The sequence below is a fragment of the Lutjanus erythropterus genome, chromosome 11 (genome assembly GCF_056507025.1).
Source record: "Lutjanus erythropterus isolate fLutEry1 chromosome 11, fLutEry1.hap2, whole genome shotgun sequence".
NCBI classification, from domain to species: Eukaryota; Metazoa; Chordata; class Actinopteri; order Lutjaniformes; family Lutjanidae; genus Lutjanus; species Lutjanus erythropterus.
The window spans coordinates 26,355,611-26,371,994 of record NC_139327.1 but is presented as its reverse complement, the minus strand read 5'-3'; the positions used below and the strand labels follow the sequence as shown (position 1 = coordinate 26,371,994).

The window sequence follows — 16,384 nt, the reverse complement described above, 5'->3', positions numbered from 1 at the left end:
CTTATTCTACCTTCAGTGTTTCTCATGATATTAAGTGCACCCACTTATTGCCCCCTTCAACAGCCTGTCAAATCACTGTATCCGAAAAGATCAGAAATGGATCATTTTTCAACAGATATATGCCTAGATTCTATGGAAAAAGGCAACTGTTATTGCTCATCTATTGGCTAATGATAAGATGACAATCAGCTCTTCATTTCAGGCTATAACCCAAAATTAAAACGCTGAAGGGTCTATTAAAGTGACTCTGAAGTGCTTAAATGACTTTACAGTGAACTTGTAGAAGTGACAGAGAGGCACAACAGCCTCCCTGTGATATTTCTATGTTATCATATTCCAGTAAAGATTTTAAGGGGTAATCTATTTGGTACCCTTGACTATTTGCCATTGCAGCTATTAACACCCAGGTGGCGCTGACGCTTGGGTTCTTGAGTCTGCCATGCTAGACTACATACAACCAGGTGTAAACAGCCACACTGGCTATTCCACCCCAAGTGCAAATAGCCACACTGACACTTCCACCTTGGGTGCACATACATCCGCCAAAAATAATTCCCTGCAGACCTCAAACAGTAAAATATGAGGCAATACTAATTTCAAAGTGATAAAGATCAGAAATTGATTATTTTTAATACTTGACAGGTTCTGTAGAAATAGGCAAATAATGTGATCTATTCGTCTATTGATATGATGACAATCAGCTTTTCATTTTTGGCGTTAACCCAAAATAAGAACACTACAGTGACTCTGCAGTGCTTAACTGACTTCACAGTGAACTTGTAGCAGTGACAGGCACAACAGTCTCTCTGTGATATTTCAGAAATCCTATTCCGGTAAAGATTTTAAGGTTGAATCAATTATGGAATCTCTCTGAAAAATGCAGCAGGGCATATAACTTTTGTTTATTTGTTTTTTTTATGAATGATGAACGAGTGTTGACGACAGGGAAACCTCAGCCCCTACAGCTTACAGCAGTTCAGCCTGACCAGCCCATGAAACGTGCCTCTCCAGACGCACGGCGCTGGTGGCCAGCAGCTCATTACACAGGCGGCGATGTGGAGGTCAGTCGCTCATCAGTGCAACGCGCCGAGCAGTTTCCCCCCTTAAAAAATCCCAGCCTCTGTTCCCTCTGTCCTCTTGTCCTCCAGAAACAAGGGATTTCGCATTGCACTCCGTCGGCGCATCCCGCAAGTCACGTCTCGCTGTGTGGTTCCATTTTTTTTTTTTTTTGTTCCCCCCCCTCGGGTGGCGGGTGTCCCAGCGGCGCGTCGTCGTCCGAACACCGGACAAGATAAGTGATGCCTTCAGGTGCACTGTTGCTCCACGTCTCTGCAGCAGACCGGGCTGGAAATGGTCCTATGCTCAACTAACCGGCTTGGCTCAGAGGTAGGTGCCCACCGCTGCTGCCCCGCATGGATGCAGGGGGGGGGGGGGGGGGTTTGAACAGGGAACATACTTTCTATTCAGCGCATGTTTCTCCCATATGATCAGATAAGGGGCTCCGAGCACAATGTCCTCTGCGGGGAGCTCAGCACTGCGGCTCCCGCACTATTTTTTTTTTTTTTTTGTGAATATTTCATTTAAGCCAAGAGGGGAGATTCAGATATGCTGGGTTGACCTTATCATGCAGTCTGAGAATGACATTCATGAAAGGGTTTCCCCTGGCGGATCGAGTGTCGCCACCATGACTTGAAGTTCGCCTATTTATCCATCTTCATGTAAGTCAGATCAGTCATTCAGTCCACAGTGAGATGTTATGGGACCATCGTCATTCAGTGTACAAGGATACTAAACCACATAGTAAAGCTGTGATCTGAATACAAGAGATGTGGATTCCATTGAAAACTTCAAATAAACTCACTTTTTGTGACAGTCCAACTCTCTACAGGATGATATTATAAAATGCACGCATGATGCAACAACATGCCTCCACTTCAATGAGAACATAAACTAAGTTATTGAGTTTTATGAGGCAGCAGAGATTCTGTTTCCTTTGTCTACTAGTGGAACAAATCGTAGTAAAGTCATGAAATCTGACGTCCTGAAGGGGGCAGACTGAGGGATTCCATTTACAGTACACAACATCAGCAAACTATAAATCAAAAGCCTCCAATTTTGTTCTCTTAATGGGAAAACGGATCACACCATTCATCACACACACACACACACACACAGCAGACGACGCTCCACTGGGATGACTTTGTGATTAAAGTATAAAAATTAAATAACTGATTCATGACAGATGAAGGAAAGAGGGAAGGGGATGAAGAGGGGAGGAAAGCAGGAAAGAAACCTAATTTTGTGAAATAGAGCTGCAACAATTAAATGATTATTAATTATCTTTTAAATTAATCATAAACTTTGCTGATAATCAGTCGTCTACTTTTTGTTTTTTTGAAGAAAAACGTCCGAAGTCTCTGATTCCAGCTTCTCAAATATGAATATTTCTGTGTTTCTTTGCTCCTTTATGACTGTAAACTCGATAAACTGAATGTCTTTGGGTTGGAGACACAACAAGACATTTTAGGACATCACCTTGGGCTTTGGAAATCATGGATCAAAATTTTTCATCATTTTCTGACATTTTATGGACCAAACAACCCTGTTCTCTAGAGCCAGACAGATATATCTGTCATCTGATATTAAAAATACCAATTCAAGTTTACTGCTTCCTCTATCCTGATATCATTTTGTGTATTTATACATATATATGTATGTATAATGAATATCAGCCAATATATCAATATGAAAATGATTTTACTCCCTAATATCAGTATCAGCATGTGCCCAAAAATCCACTATCAGTCAGGCTCTACTGTTCACTAAAGCTAATTTCTAATTGATCAGGATTAATGTCACTTTGGTTTAGGGTTATTAACGTCGGACCCAAAAATCCAGTATTGGTTAAGCTCTACTGCTTACTAATAAAATTTATTTCCAGCCAACATTCACATTAATGTCACTTAGAGCTGCAATGCGTAGTTGATTAATCAATTAGTCAATTGAAAGAAAAGTTGTTAACTATTGTTTATAAAATGTCAAACATCTGCTGGTTCTTAAATGTAAGGATTTGGCGCTTTTCTTTGTCATTAATGACAGTAAATGAAGAGTCTTTGGGTTTTGGACAGGACCTGACTAATACTGGATTTTTGGGGCTGATGCCAATACTGATATTAGGGAGTAAAAAATTCCAATATATTTCCAATAATTTTTATACAGAATATAGAATATATACATAAAAACACTTTTTTTCAGTGATCCTTTGAAACGGGTTAACACTTGCAACAAAAAAGGTAATGGAGGCAGGATATTTCACAGTTTAAAAATAAACTTTTTGTCCAAGATGATATCAGGGCACTGAAGCAGAAAACTTTGTTTTTAATGACAATGATGATAATAAAAATAACTAGAATTAAAAAAAAAAAAACACAGAGACTGATACACCTGTTATAGGCCAATATCAGGCTGACAGTAGCAGTTGACCAACATATCATATAGCTGTGATAGGCCAATATTGGACCAATAATATCAGCTGACCAATATATCTGTCAGGCTCTAAGTTTTCTGTTATATAGGAGTTAAGAAACCACAAAATACTCACATTTAAGAAGCTGAAATCAGAGAATTTTCTGACTTTTTTTTCTTAATCAAATATCAAAATAGTTGTGAATTCATTTAAAAGCAGCCAACTAATTGATAAATCGTTACAGCTTTAGTTCCAGCCTCTTAAATGTAAGGATTGGCTGCTTTTCTTTGTCATTTATGATAGTAAATGCGATCTCTTTAGGTTTTGGAGTGTTGGTTGGACAAAAGAAGCAATTTGAAGATGTCACTTTGGGCTCTGGAAAATTGTGATACGCATTTTCCAGTCCAAATGTATCAGCCATGTTTTTTTATGTTAGTATCTTAAACTCTTAATATGTGTTGATGCTTCCACTGATCATCAGATGCTGTGTAGGAGCTGTTCATGTCTCATAGCTCTACCTCTCTCCACTTTTCCCTCCCTCCATCCCTCTGTCTGTCCCTCCTACCCTCACACTGTGGGTGGTGTCATGTTTTCCTGCCTCCCCTCACAGGTTAGACTCTCAGTCAACAGAGGGTCACAGCCACCAACACATCAGCCACCCTCTTCCTCCTCCTCCTCCTCCTCCTGGCTGGCAGGAGTCGTCCGTCTGCCTGCGTTCATCTAAACAGCAGTGAAGACAGACAGGGAACTTACACTGTAGTGCTGCTGCCTGAGTGTGCGAGTGTGTCAGCGCTTCAGTGCCTTTAGTGTTCCCCCAAGCCCTCCACTGTGTCTGTGTGTGTGTGTGTGTGTGTGTGTGTGTGTAATGATGTGTGGTTGTGTCAAGGTGGAGAATTAAGAGGAAGACGGGACCTGTTCCAGTCAGCAAAACTGAGCCAGCTGCAGTGTATGTGTGTGTGTGTCAGGGCTGAGCAGTCCAGCACGTGAGACAAAGTGTGTGTATGTGTGTGTGTGTGTGTGTGTGTGTGTGAGGGGCTAGTGTTGACCAGGCTATGAGTGCGTCTCAGAGGGAGAGGCCGTTCGATGCTGAGTTGAGCTAAGAGGAGCAGAAGAGGAGAATCTGTAAGTGGAGCAGCCATGGGGCTCGGACAGTCCAGCAAGGCTCCGGTCACTGATGACACAGACGAGGGTGAGTAATAAAACAAATCAACGAATTATTATTTGACTTTTCTTCTTCTTTTTGTTTACACTTTTGTGGCTGTGAAGATCAACAGGAAATGAGGGTTAAAGAAATAAAGTTGTGTGTGCGATTCAATGCCATCGATTTCCTTATCCGAAGGGTGTCCAGGAATAAAGCAATGGGTTAATTTATTCAGATTACCTGCCAGTATTAAGTGCACTTACAGGAAATGGTTATTAGACTGATGTAATGCTGATTGGGTCAGCCACTAGTCCTCCTCAGCAATAGAAAAGAGGAATTCCCTCTGACTGTAGCGCTAATTTGACTTTGTTTTCTGAAAGATATTCTGGAACGCTTCCTGACATTTTTCCTTGAATGTTGACTTTGATTAGGGCTTTGATTAGGGTTTTTCCTTAACCAATAGACCAATAGTTGAAACACTGACAACTGATTAATCAATACATATTTAATAAATACTAAGATACAAAAGACAGTTTTTCATTTCTTTCCTAATTTTCTTTTTTTTCACTTTTTACATTTTTTTTATTAAAAAAATGGCTCCATGAAACAGAAAAGTGTCAAATGAGGTGCAATGCTGACATTTTTATCAATTAATTACCAACTAATACATTTTATTTTCCCATTACATTTTCTTAATGCCAATTAATTGATTAATGAGTATCATTAATATGCATAGTCTTCATATTTAAGATCTAGGTTCAAAATGAACCTTTTTACCTAAAATGTGATCATACCAGTTCGTAAATAATGCATTTTTCTCATTTCAAAGCAAGTATTTGTACTTTCTAACAATATACCTTTTGATTTATTTGGGCCCATCTCTGGTATTACCAGCCAAAATTAAGTGCCCTCACAGTAAATGGTTATTAGACTGATGAAATGCTAATTAGGTCTGCAAATAGTCCTCCTTAGTTATACCACAGTATGACTTTGTTTGTTTTCTGAAACACAAAGATATCATGGAACTCTTCTGGGCATTTTTTTCCTCTAATCTAGGCTGTGGTGGTAAATCATGTTTAAATTCAGGGCTGAAAGGTTTTATCTTAAAATGTGATAATACTAGTTTGTATAGAATGTTTTTCTGCATTTTCAAATTACAAATTACTTGTATTTTCGTCAAATACATTTTCATACCAGTATTCTGGACATTTGATGAGCAAGTATTTTTCATTTGTAACAAGATACTTTCTGACGTATTTGAGCCCTTCTCTGCTTACCTGTCAAAATTAAGTGCTCTTACTGTAAATGGTTAGATCAGGAGTCAGCAAACTTTACTATCAAAGGACTTTTGATAATTTGACATTCATGTCCAAGAAAGAAAAAATAAAATCTCTCTGGACCCACAACTTTTTTCCCCTCTTTTTCTGATTTGCCATCCACAGCTCAGGGAGACTAACCACTGGTAAAGGTTAGTTAGAAAAGGTGCTTAGCCGTAGACGTAGGCTGTGAGTCACATTTTAACTAACAAAATATTTAAACTTTTTTTTTTTCATTTGGTGCATGGGCCATGCATCTTTACAAATGGAGAATGTAAGAACTACCTTAGACCTAAAACAATGACACATGAACATTTAAATGTTAAAAAATAACTGTTATTCATTTCCATTTTATTTTTTGTCAAAGCAGAGAGAGCCACAGGCAAAGAGCTGCATGCAGCTCCGGAGCTGCAGGTTGCAAATCCCCAACTAATACTGGACTATTGATTAATACATTTTTAATTGGTTACATTTTTTATGAAGATTAATCGATTATTCGTTAATCATTAACATCCTTAGTCTATATAATTATCATCAGGGTTTGACATAGATCAAATGTGATAATACTAGTTTGTATAGAATGTATGTATGTTTTTGTAAAATTTGTAAATGTGGACTTTGTTGGTAAAGTCTTCATTAGAGTTGCAGTTTTTGTGCATTTTACTTAACCAATCATCTTCCTCAGTAATGGAAAAGAGGAATTCCCCCTCATTGTAGCCACAGTTTGACTTTGTTTGCTTTCTGAAACCTAAAGATTTTCATGGAACTCTTCTTGAGACTTGAACGTTAGCTACTTGGCTTTAGTGGTAAACTCTTCATATTTATGATATTAAAATCTTGCCAGACAATTATCTTAAATTCTTTCAGACTGATCAACATCAAGGTCAGCATAAAAAAGAAGCCATTACTTTGATTGGCGAAGCTCTTAGATTGAATTTATTTCCATATTCTTTGTGACACGAGCAGATAATACAATGTGAATTTATTGATCTGAGTCTGTCTCTGAAATTAATTCCACTCTGGCTGCACCCCAAGGACTTCAAATAAGTCAGTGTTACATGAGTCAGTGATTTAGCCACAAATGAAGTGGCTTTCCCAGATTTTTCCTGACTCTGTTTCTGGTATCGAAGATGCTGGTACATTTGATTCTTTTTACAAAGCTGCAAACTATAATATCTATTTTCAGTTGAACCCAACTGTCAGGTTAAAGTATTACCCAAATCCACAATAGCTTTCCAACTATGTGATTTAGGATATTATGTACATATTAGTAAGTATCTGATAAGTATTGGGATTTAAGAAATTGTAAAGTGACCATGATATGTCAACATACTCACCACTCTGACAACAACACTACAGCCGCTGTGTCGTCTTTTGAAATTTCTTTTTCAGCCCATAACTTGTGTTTTTGTTTGCCTGTTTCACGTTAATTAAAGTTCAAATTAATGCAGAATGTTCGCTGAATGAGCGTCTGTTTATGAGTTGTCTTTTAGAAGGAGTAGATGTTTATAACAGTTAAATTTGTTGATGGAGTTTGGCAGGCAGTCACTGAACTTCAGAGTCTGTATTTTCAGAGCAGTGAGCTTTTGTTTTTCGGGATGATGGGCTTAATTCTACATTGACAGCCAATTGACTTTTTGTTCTAAACAGCTGATCGACTTACAGTGCAGAAGTCATCGTCGCTTGTTATTGTCAAATTACAGTGTTGCGCTCCTTTTGTGTTTCTGTGTTTCCTGTCGCCTGCCTGAGCTTCAGGTCTGGAGAGGAGGGGTGGGGGGAAAACACTTCAACCACTGATCGTATATTAAATTGGATTTCAACCTAATTTAATATACAGTGTTTGGCTCCAATTTACTATTTGGACTGCAGTACTTTATCTTCAATGCATAAGTGCAACATATTGCTAATTTAATCTAAATTCAAATTTTTTCTAATCTGCCTCTTTTTGAGTCAACTCAATGATGGGAAGCTGTTATATCCCTCCAGATTCCTTTGACAAAAACATTTTACTTTGCAGGACACAGGGGTTGCTGGTCTACCACTGCCTCGATAATTATAATTACAGTACAGTAAATTATTGTGTGGCAAACTGAAATTATTTTTTTTCCCATAGACTGTCAAATTACAGCCTCGCACCCTAATGAAATCCATATCTGTAGCTTTCTCTTTTTCACTGGAGGCAACCTCTATCAAAGAGCAAATCATTATTCATGGTTAACCTTGCTGCTTAGTCATCTAGCACGCCGCTCTCCAAATGTCAGTCATAACAGAGCTTCTCTGAACTCAGAGTTAATGCAACAGTGCACCTTTCTGACTTGTCTCACAAAGCAGCGTGGGTGATTTCACCGAGGGCAGGGGAATAATAAACACGGAGACACATCGTTTTGAATTAGTAAAAGCCCTGCTCACTGGAAACAAAGTAATTCCCCTCGCTGATGAAACTCACGTCAGACACAGGCAGGATTCTCCTCTCGAGGTCGGAGGAAGCAGACGGGTTCGCTGCACGTGGAGTGTACATCATACGCTCACTCCCTCTGAGTAGCAATAAAGATGCAAATTGAGTTTTCGCTTTACACTTCAGGAATGTTAAAGGTCGCCTCAAGGTAATATTGGCCACAGAGGTGGTATTTATGTTTGTTTGTTAATTCAACGGTGAACATTAACAAAAAATACTGTTTATTATCAATGTACGAAAGTGCACTGAGGTCATTTTCATCTATCGCTCATGTGCAGCTAAAAAGCAGTTTTAAAAATATAGTTGGTGGTTAAGTTATGAAGAACAATGTAACTATGTTTTTACAAAATCGGTTATACTTGAGCCCTTTAACCCTTTTAATTTAGACTGTGGATTGTGGCACCAACATCATCACCATGCAAACCTTTGACTCTCTCCCATATTTTATAGAGACAGGACTGATCTGATCCAATATGGGCATCAGTGGAGCCCAGCATTAATGAAAAGCATTCATGATACATTCATTGGGTATCAGAGTGGCACTATTGATCCACATCCCAATCTAAATTCCACATTGCTACGTGTTTTCTATTTGTAAATACTGCATTAAGCAGTGTGCAGTGAGAGCTGATAAGCACTTCTCACCTTGATTCTGCAATTCTTAGAGAAGGAAAACACATTCGAAGCTACTATTGTATTGTACAGTTGGAGCAAAGAAATGTGCTAGACACCTCACTCATGGTGTAACAATAAATCAGCACAAAAATGCCAATAAACCAATGTAAACCACAACTAAAGACGATGGTCTGAACAAACACATGACAAACACATTACAAACACTAACAAAAAGTAAATAAAGGACCATCTCTCAGCCTAGCGGCTTTACATGTGAATATCACAAGCCACAGTCCTTCAGCGCTCCACAATGGTTGAACGACACCATTCACCAGTTACATTACAAAACCTACACAAGCTTTCCACAACTGCTGAAGTTCAGTTTCAGCCTTATGTAAAAAAAAAAAAAAAAAAAGTGGATTAGTACATGTCTATCATCACACAGATTACTGAAACTGCCTGTGCAAATGACTGTGAGATTGTGATGTGCCCAGTAATTTAACAACAGTTTTGTAATCTGTATGGCTTCACATGACAACTTTATATATGTTAATGTTCATTTCAGTAGTCTTAATTGTAAATTAATGTTAAAGCAGGGAGTGTCATTTCAAAACAACCTAAAAGCAAAAAAGTTAAAAAGCAAAACAAATCTAGTACAAGGAACTTTCATATTTTGTTGACTTTGGAGACCCCCTGTGGACAAAACTGATAGTGTTTCCACAGTAATAATCAAAAAAAAAAATATTATGTCAAAAAAATTATCAAATAAAAATCTCCTGGTCTTCTTCCTGACAACCATACAATTCACTGTAACCTTGCCTGAAAAAATGTAAACACAACCTTGTTTCATCTGATTTCACGTAAAATTCAACCCCATAACGGGTATTAAGAACAACTATACAGAAATAGCCGCTCTTCTCATGGATGGTCTTGTTAACTTACACAGGTCATATACTGTCGAGGCATCAATAATTAATTGAGACTTTTTCCACGACCAGTTAAATACTCCTTGTAGTAGCTTTGAAGGTACTATGTGAATCCATCCACTTTGTATTGTCAATGCGTGAACAGACTGCAACATAATTTATAAAGTGAGACCTTCTCTGACTTTTTTGATTGCCTTTAACAGCCTGTGGATTTACCTTTATGTAAAGAAAAAATCAAAAGGGTGTGACGTTTATCTGTGCTAACGAGTGCGTTGCCTCTCTTCAGCTCCCCCACAGTGCTACAGTTTGTAACACTAGGTGACATTAGCATAGATATGGAGTCTGTCAATGACAACATTTGACCAGCACCCATCAAAACACAAACCTAACTTTACTTACCTCATCTATCGACCTGATGCCCGTCAATCACATCCAGTCTTGTGTATGTTACGTCACTGTGTTGCCTGATGCACAGGAAGCTCGCTTGTGGCTACAGAGTGCAAGCAGACATAGGCACCGGTGTTATTAATAACAAGGATTTTCTGTAAATTCCACATAGTGCCCTTAAGTTTCAAATAATATTTTCTACAGAGTGGTACATGTTAAAACTAATTTTCTTCAAGAAAATAATTAGAATTTATTTGCAGAATAAACTGACAGAATGTTTTCCTTGCTGACATGAGACAGATGCATATTGCGCATTTCATACACACATTAGCTGATTTACAGAAAGCCGTGTGCATGAAGGTGAACTCTGTCAAGACATGTTTATCTCCTCTGAGAGTGATGTGCGTACCACATGTGCTCCTTGTGTGCCACAACCAGGAGTCTCTGGTTAATGGACAGGCCCTGTTTACTGCTGATCGTACTTTATTCACATTGCAGGGACACATAGACCCATGGGTTCTGTTTCAGTTGTCAGAGCAACAGCGTGAGTGCTCCTGTTCCCATGTTGGTGGGTCCTTGAGTGATTTACAGGCTTCTGTTAGAGAGGTGGGAATAAAAGAGAGATGAGGGAACAGAGTAAGACCGCAACTGAAAACGTCATGTATGTTTTCCATACAGAAACATCTACCAATAGGACAATGGCTAAATCCCTCCTTTGTCCTATACAATAAACTGTGTATCATAGCCAAGATCTGAGTGAAAGACAGATGTTGGTTGGTTGGTTGAGTGCAACTTCTTCCACATATTTGTATGCTTCCTGTAAAAACAGGCAGCAAGGGAGCGACTTGTCTCAGTAGCCAATTGCACTAAATGTACATTAACGCTAAACCCCCAAAGCCATGCAGCTACAGCACAGTGGTCCATTAACTGACTTTTCATTTCATTACATTTCTGACTCTTCTGGACTGGGACTTCCCAGTGAACACAGCAAGACTGGGAATGAACACCCACCCCGAGGCTGAGTCAGCTACTGTAGCTGCATGGCTAACATAGCTCAGTTAGCTACTTTTGCAACAAGTTACGCTATCAGGGTGCTCCAGAAACCATCAGCAAACTCTGTAGGTGACCTCAGTACTGTATTTCCTGGTGGTCTTCGGGGCTGTTAGGTCCTGACCCAGCCGTGTCCACTGGGACATTGCTGAGCCTGATCCGTTGCCTGCTAACAGCAGCTAAGTTGGCAGAAACTCAGACCCTGAGTTAAAGCTGAGCAGCTGGAGGACATCAGAGGGAAAATCAGAGCGCATTTTCAGTCATTAAATTGTGTTTTTTACAGTTATGACGTTGTGCCTTTGTACACTAATGCTAATCAGTGAAGCCCGACTCTCAGCCCGTCGTATTCTCCATGCAGCTAACACTAGCTTGCTGCTTGAGTAGTCCACCGTAAAGTGCCTCGTACATAATCTGCTGTCATAAATATCACTTTCCCCAAAGTGAATATATTAATAAATTAACTTTAAAAAGTATTTTATTTAGTATACTTTAAATGCAGTATAGCAATGATCCAGCTGAAATAAAACCTGGAAAGACTCAGTGAGATGTAATGTGCATTGTTTTTGGAAATATAAATCATGATATATAGTCTCTAGAAGTATATGATTCAACTTTTTCCCATAATCTAGTGTTAAAATACTTAAGAATCGTAATACAAATTGAATAAAGAGATCGAATTCAAGAGATTACACACAGATTAACATACAGTATACATATGATACTTTCCACAAAAGTACAAAACATATCAAACAGTCATGACACATATAACCATGCATATTATATCATATCCAGCTGGTTTAGCAAATGGATGGACTGATGTATAAAAGAATCCTTCAGCCTATTGAAGGACTCTGAATCGGATGTCCGAAGGCAGAAGTTGGTATTCTCCATTTAAAACACGCTATACACAAGTGAATTGATTGAGGGTAATAAATTCTACCTGTTAACCAGGCGAACACATTGCTGCATTGAGTGAGATGTAAATCAAATTTTATGATTGTGGAGTCTTGAGACTCAAAGACACATCCATGAGCCACACTGTTGCTGTCATGTTCCTTCATCATGATGAACATGAACAGTAGTTTATTTTGAGTGAATCCCACATACGCTATCCTACTGAAGAAAATACCCACTAGAGCACCAAATTTGTATTAATCTACAGCTGAAAATACTCTCCAACAAAATTACTATTTACTCCTGTTTAACAGTGCCCAGCTGTTTTAGGACATTAAAAAAAAATAGAATTATCTACTTATGCTCTGTTTTTAAAGATTTATGTCTTCAGTGGGAATGAATGTGCTCGGGGCTCAGTGCAACAGACGGTATGGGGAGTCGGAAAGTATTGAGAGACAGAATAACCCATTGTTGGTTTTGGTCTTATGATTGTATTTGTTGACAATGTGAACATACCTTTTTTCAAAATAGCTGTGAGGAGCCACATAAAGTCAACTTCATTATTTGCACATGTCCGCACAGGCTGGTATGGATGAGCCTCAGAATTTCTGAGTTGAATCATATTTGGTTGTGCAATACAAAAAATTTTAAGCTCAGCACCACACTTAATGCTGTTTTTTTTTCAAATGCTCAGTCAGATAAGTGGGTCAGAAATGTACTTGCCTGAAGTCACTTTTTATTACCCTGTACAATGACTTAAGTTGATTTCCGTGTTTAATCTAGGCCTGCAGTGTCTGTAAAATGTCAGAAAACAGTACAAATGTCCATTTCAGTTTCTCAAAGTCCAAGATGATTGCTTTAAATGTCTTTATTTGTCGGCCCATAAACAAAGCTATTTTGTTTAATATGTGACAATAAATTGAGAAAAGTGAGAAATCTCTGTGTTTGAGAGACTGAACACTGCAATTTTGTGAGTCGACTTGGGATCTTCTCGATTGATGACTTAAATAATTTATTTTTCAGTGCAGCCCTAATAAAGATAATCACCTGTTTGTAAGTTTTTAAGTATATTGGAGCTCTTATTGTGGATAGGGAGCCAAAAATGGAAAGCATTTTCACTTTTGTTGGCTTGGTGTGGACATTGATGATGTGAAGACAGATGCACACAGCTTCTGAGAGACACAGAAAGAAAGGCACAGACATACAGTACATTATAGCACTGTCATGCAGAGGGCACGAGAGGCTGTGCAAACTGAACAAGCGTGATTACTTCAATCCAAACTGATTAGCATGTGTCAGTCAAGTTCCAATTGACTAGCAGATGATTTCCTCAGTTGGTTTAAGCCATGAAAAAACGGCTGTCAATGTGTCAATTCCACTCATCTGCAGATTTCAATCATTACACGGTCTGTTACGCATGTGTCCATCATTTAATACAGCACATTAAAGCATTCAAAGTTCTGCTGGTGAAAATGAGTCTCCATCTTTTTCTGTGTCTACCTCTCTCTCTCTCTTTCTCTCTGTCTGTCCTCTCATGCACGATCACAGCTGTCTCTCTGAAAAACCCATCAGAGCAAAATCTCTGAGTGGCTCAGCAGGAAAATGACCATGTTTATCCAGAGTGTGTGTGTGTGTGTTAAGTATATGCACTGCCATCTGTAAGTCTATGCATGTGTGTGTTTGTGCATTATAAGGCGGGCTTCATATGGTCCCTATCAGAGTGGGTTGTGCAAACACTCCAGCACGGATAGTGTGAGAGGAGGAAGTTCCAATGATACGTGACTAACAGAGCATAACATTAACTGTCACATCCAATAGATCTAGTGACTGCAGGCAGAATGAGAATGTGTGTGCATGTGCGGGTGTGTGTATTGTTGAAAAGGGAGCAGGTGATGTTTTCCGCCAACACTTTATGTGTGTGTATATATTTTGGGAAAAAAAAACTGTGATTGTGAATATAAGTGTGTGCATCTGTGTGTGTGTGTGTGTGTGTGTGTGTATGTGTGGTCAGAGGGGTGGGCAGCAGCTGTTCCATCCTCGGGGTAACGGCAGAGAGGGAAAACCTTCTGTCCTGGTTGTCATGGCAGCAAGAAACAAACAGCCTCATCCGGTTCCAATTGGCGATAAATGTTGCTGATAGATGGAGAGGGAGATAGGGAGTTAAGCTCTGCTTTAGGTTGTGTGTGTGTGTGTTTGTGTGTGTTTCAGAAGTGTGCAGTGGAGAGGATGATGCAAAGACTGAGTGGATATAGAGCTGCAAAAAGAAAAAAAAATGGGAGCTAAAAATACATCTTTTGTTCAGTGGAAAAACATGCAACGATCATAAAAGACATCTTTGTGCTGAGGCTTATTTCAATTCTCTGCAATATAATGTCAGTGACCTGCAGTTGCCCCGGAGACCTCCATCTGCTTCAGCTTGACTGCCTGCATTGTTCAGATGAGCTCAAAGCAAACCACACAGGGAACCTACTGTAATTGTTCTAGCTACTACCATTCATTTATTTCCATTTAAAATGTAATGTTAAGTGTTATTTGATTTCTGTGGACGTTTCTATCTACCTGCAACACATTGTCATGTTGTGCATATATTCTTTCTTTTCTTCATTTGCATTTACAGTTAATACATTTTACTCCACAACTTTTCACAAGTTTAAACTTCAACAGAAACGAGTACCTATCTACTGTTGATCTTGTAAAGTTGTTTCACCTTGTTTAAGTTGCTTGGTTCCTAACCTTCAAAGTCACGCCACTGTTTGGAGTTTGGAGTTAGGTAATTCTCTGAATATGGGAATGGAGTGTCACAAGTTGACAATTCAGTTTGATATCAAGCCATTTATTTAGTAGCGGGGGAGAAAAAATGCTGTAATTAAAAAGAAACAAAGTAGGCTTTCAGGTTTTAATTAAATTCACTGAGATTTTCTGTTCTTCTTTCTCGCAGTCAATTTCGACCACTTCCAGATTCTGAGAGCAATTGGAAAAGGAAGCTTCGGAAAAGTAAGTCCATGTTTACCAAAATGAGTACAGTTGGAAACAATGTCACATCATGTTTCAGCTCCATGATACATGTATTAATTCATCCAAAAAGGGAGCTACTATAGTATACTGTGAAAAACAAAAACAAAATAAACAAACAAGTCAAACAGGTCTACAATACAAGCACTGACAAACAAATTAACACATGTCAGTGAAGTAGCTGCTGACTATTTTTTCTGTCACTCAACTAATCATTACAGCTGTATGTGACCCCCTTTGATTAGAGGCATGTGGACATTAGGCACAAAATGCTGTTTCAAATTAAGGTTGGTAGAAGCATTGATACTATGATACTTTTTCTATACAATGTGTTTAAAATGACACAGTCTCAAAGTAGCACCAAAGTACTAAAGCTATAAAAAAAAGATTATTCAAGACCTCATTTCAGTTCAGTCTTTATAATTGTCCTGCCTAAAATTTGTCTTGCAGCAAAACCAGACAGTGTCAGTGACAATTTCTGAACCAACACTGTGTGCAAATTGTTAATTAAAAAAAAAAAAGAAGAAGAAAATGATCCTATTTTGTGTGTTCAGGGCCTTTTTTCTGTTTGCTGTGGTATCTAGAGAAGTATCGAGTTCATACTAGTATTGAAGTCTGAATTTTTGGCATCATGGCAACTCTGTTACAAATAATGCATCATGTCCCGTCTCTGTCCGTGTTTAATTTGCTTGAGACTAACCATCAGCTCCATGGAAACAAATCTGAGGTGAAAGCAGTCATGTTTCCTCTTGCTGTTAATCCATACAGTGCAGAGTAATTCACATCAGAACTTACAGTTCGTGTAAGCAGATATAGGACGCACATGCAAACTCCTCTGCGCATATATATGCACAGACCCACAAAGCATTTCCACTCTGTCCAACAACAGATAAGCAGTCTAATCACAGTAGATGGCAAGCTGTTCAATGGGAGGAGTGATGTGATCAGGGTTTGGCTGATTAACCGTGCCAGCTGGTCCACAGATCACTCTCTTAGATAGCAGTAATCACTGGCTTATTGACGCTTGTAGCACAGACAAGCACGACTACAAATAAATATGGGGTATTACACTGCTGTATATTAATAAAGTGTCTATTCTCAGACACATTGTCAAAAAAGGGG

At 38.7% G+C, this 16,384-nt stretch overlaps 1 protein-coding gene and 1 long non-coding RNA gene across 2 annotated transcripts in view; one reads left to right on the top strand and one right to left on the bottom strand.

Annotated features, from left to right (window-relative positions):
- The first annotated feature begins 999 nt into the window (after window positions 1-999).
- Window positions 1,000-16,384, top strand: part of stk32a (serine/threonine kinase 32A) — an 89,109-nt gene continuing 73,724 nt past the window's right edge. The window contains exons 1-3 of the mRNA XM_084729835.1: window positions 1,000-1,386; window positions 4,077-4,655; window positions 15,189-15,244. Coding sequence (XP_084585961.1) covers window positions 4,604-4,655; window positions 15,189-15,244 — 108 coding nt within the window. The 5' untranslated portion in view covers window positions 1,000-1,386; window positions 4,077-4,603. The remainder of the gene's footprint in view (window positions 1,387-4,076; window positions 4,656-15,188; window positions 15,245-16,384) is intronic.
- LOC146319247 (uncharacterized) overlaps window positions 10,316-16,384 on the bottom strand; it is an 83,292-nt gene continuing 77,223 nt past the window's right edge. Inside the window, exons 2-3 of the long non-coding RNA XR_014771535.1 lie at window positions 10,716-10,901; window positions 10,316-10,409 (exon numbers count right to left, since the gene is read on the bottom strand). This is a non-coding gene — a long non-coding RNA (uncharacterized LOC146319247). The remainder of the gene's footprint in view (window positions 10,410-10,715; window positions 10,902-16,384) is intronic.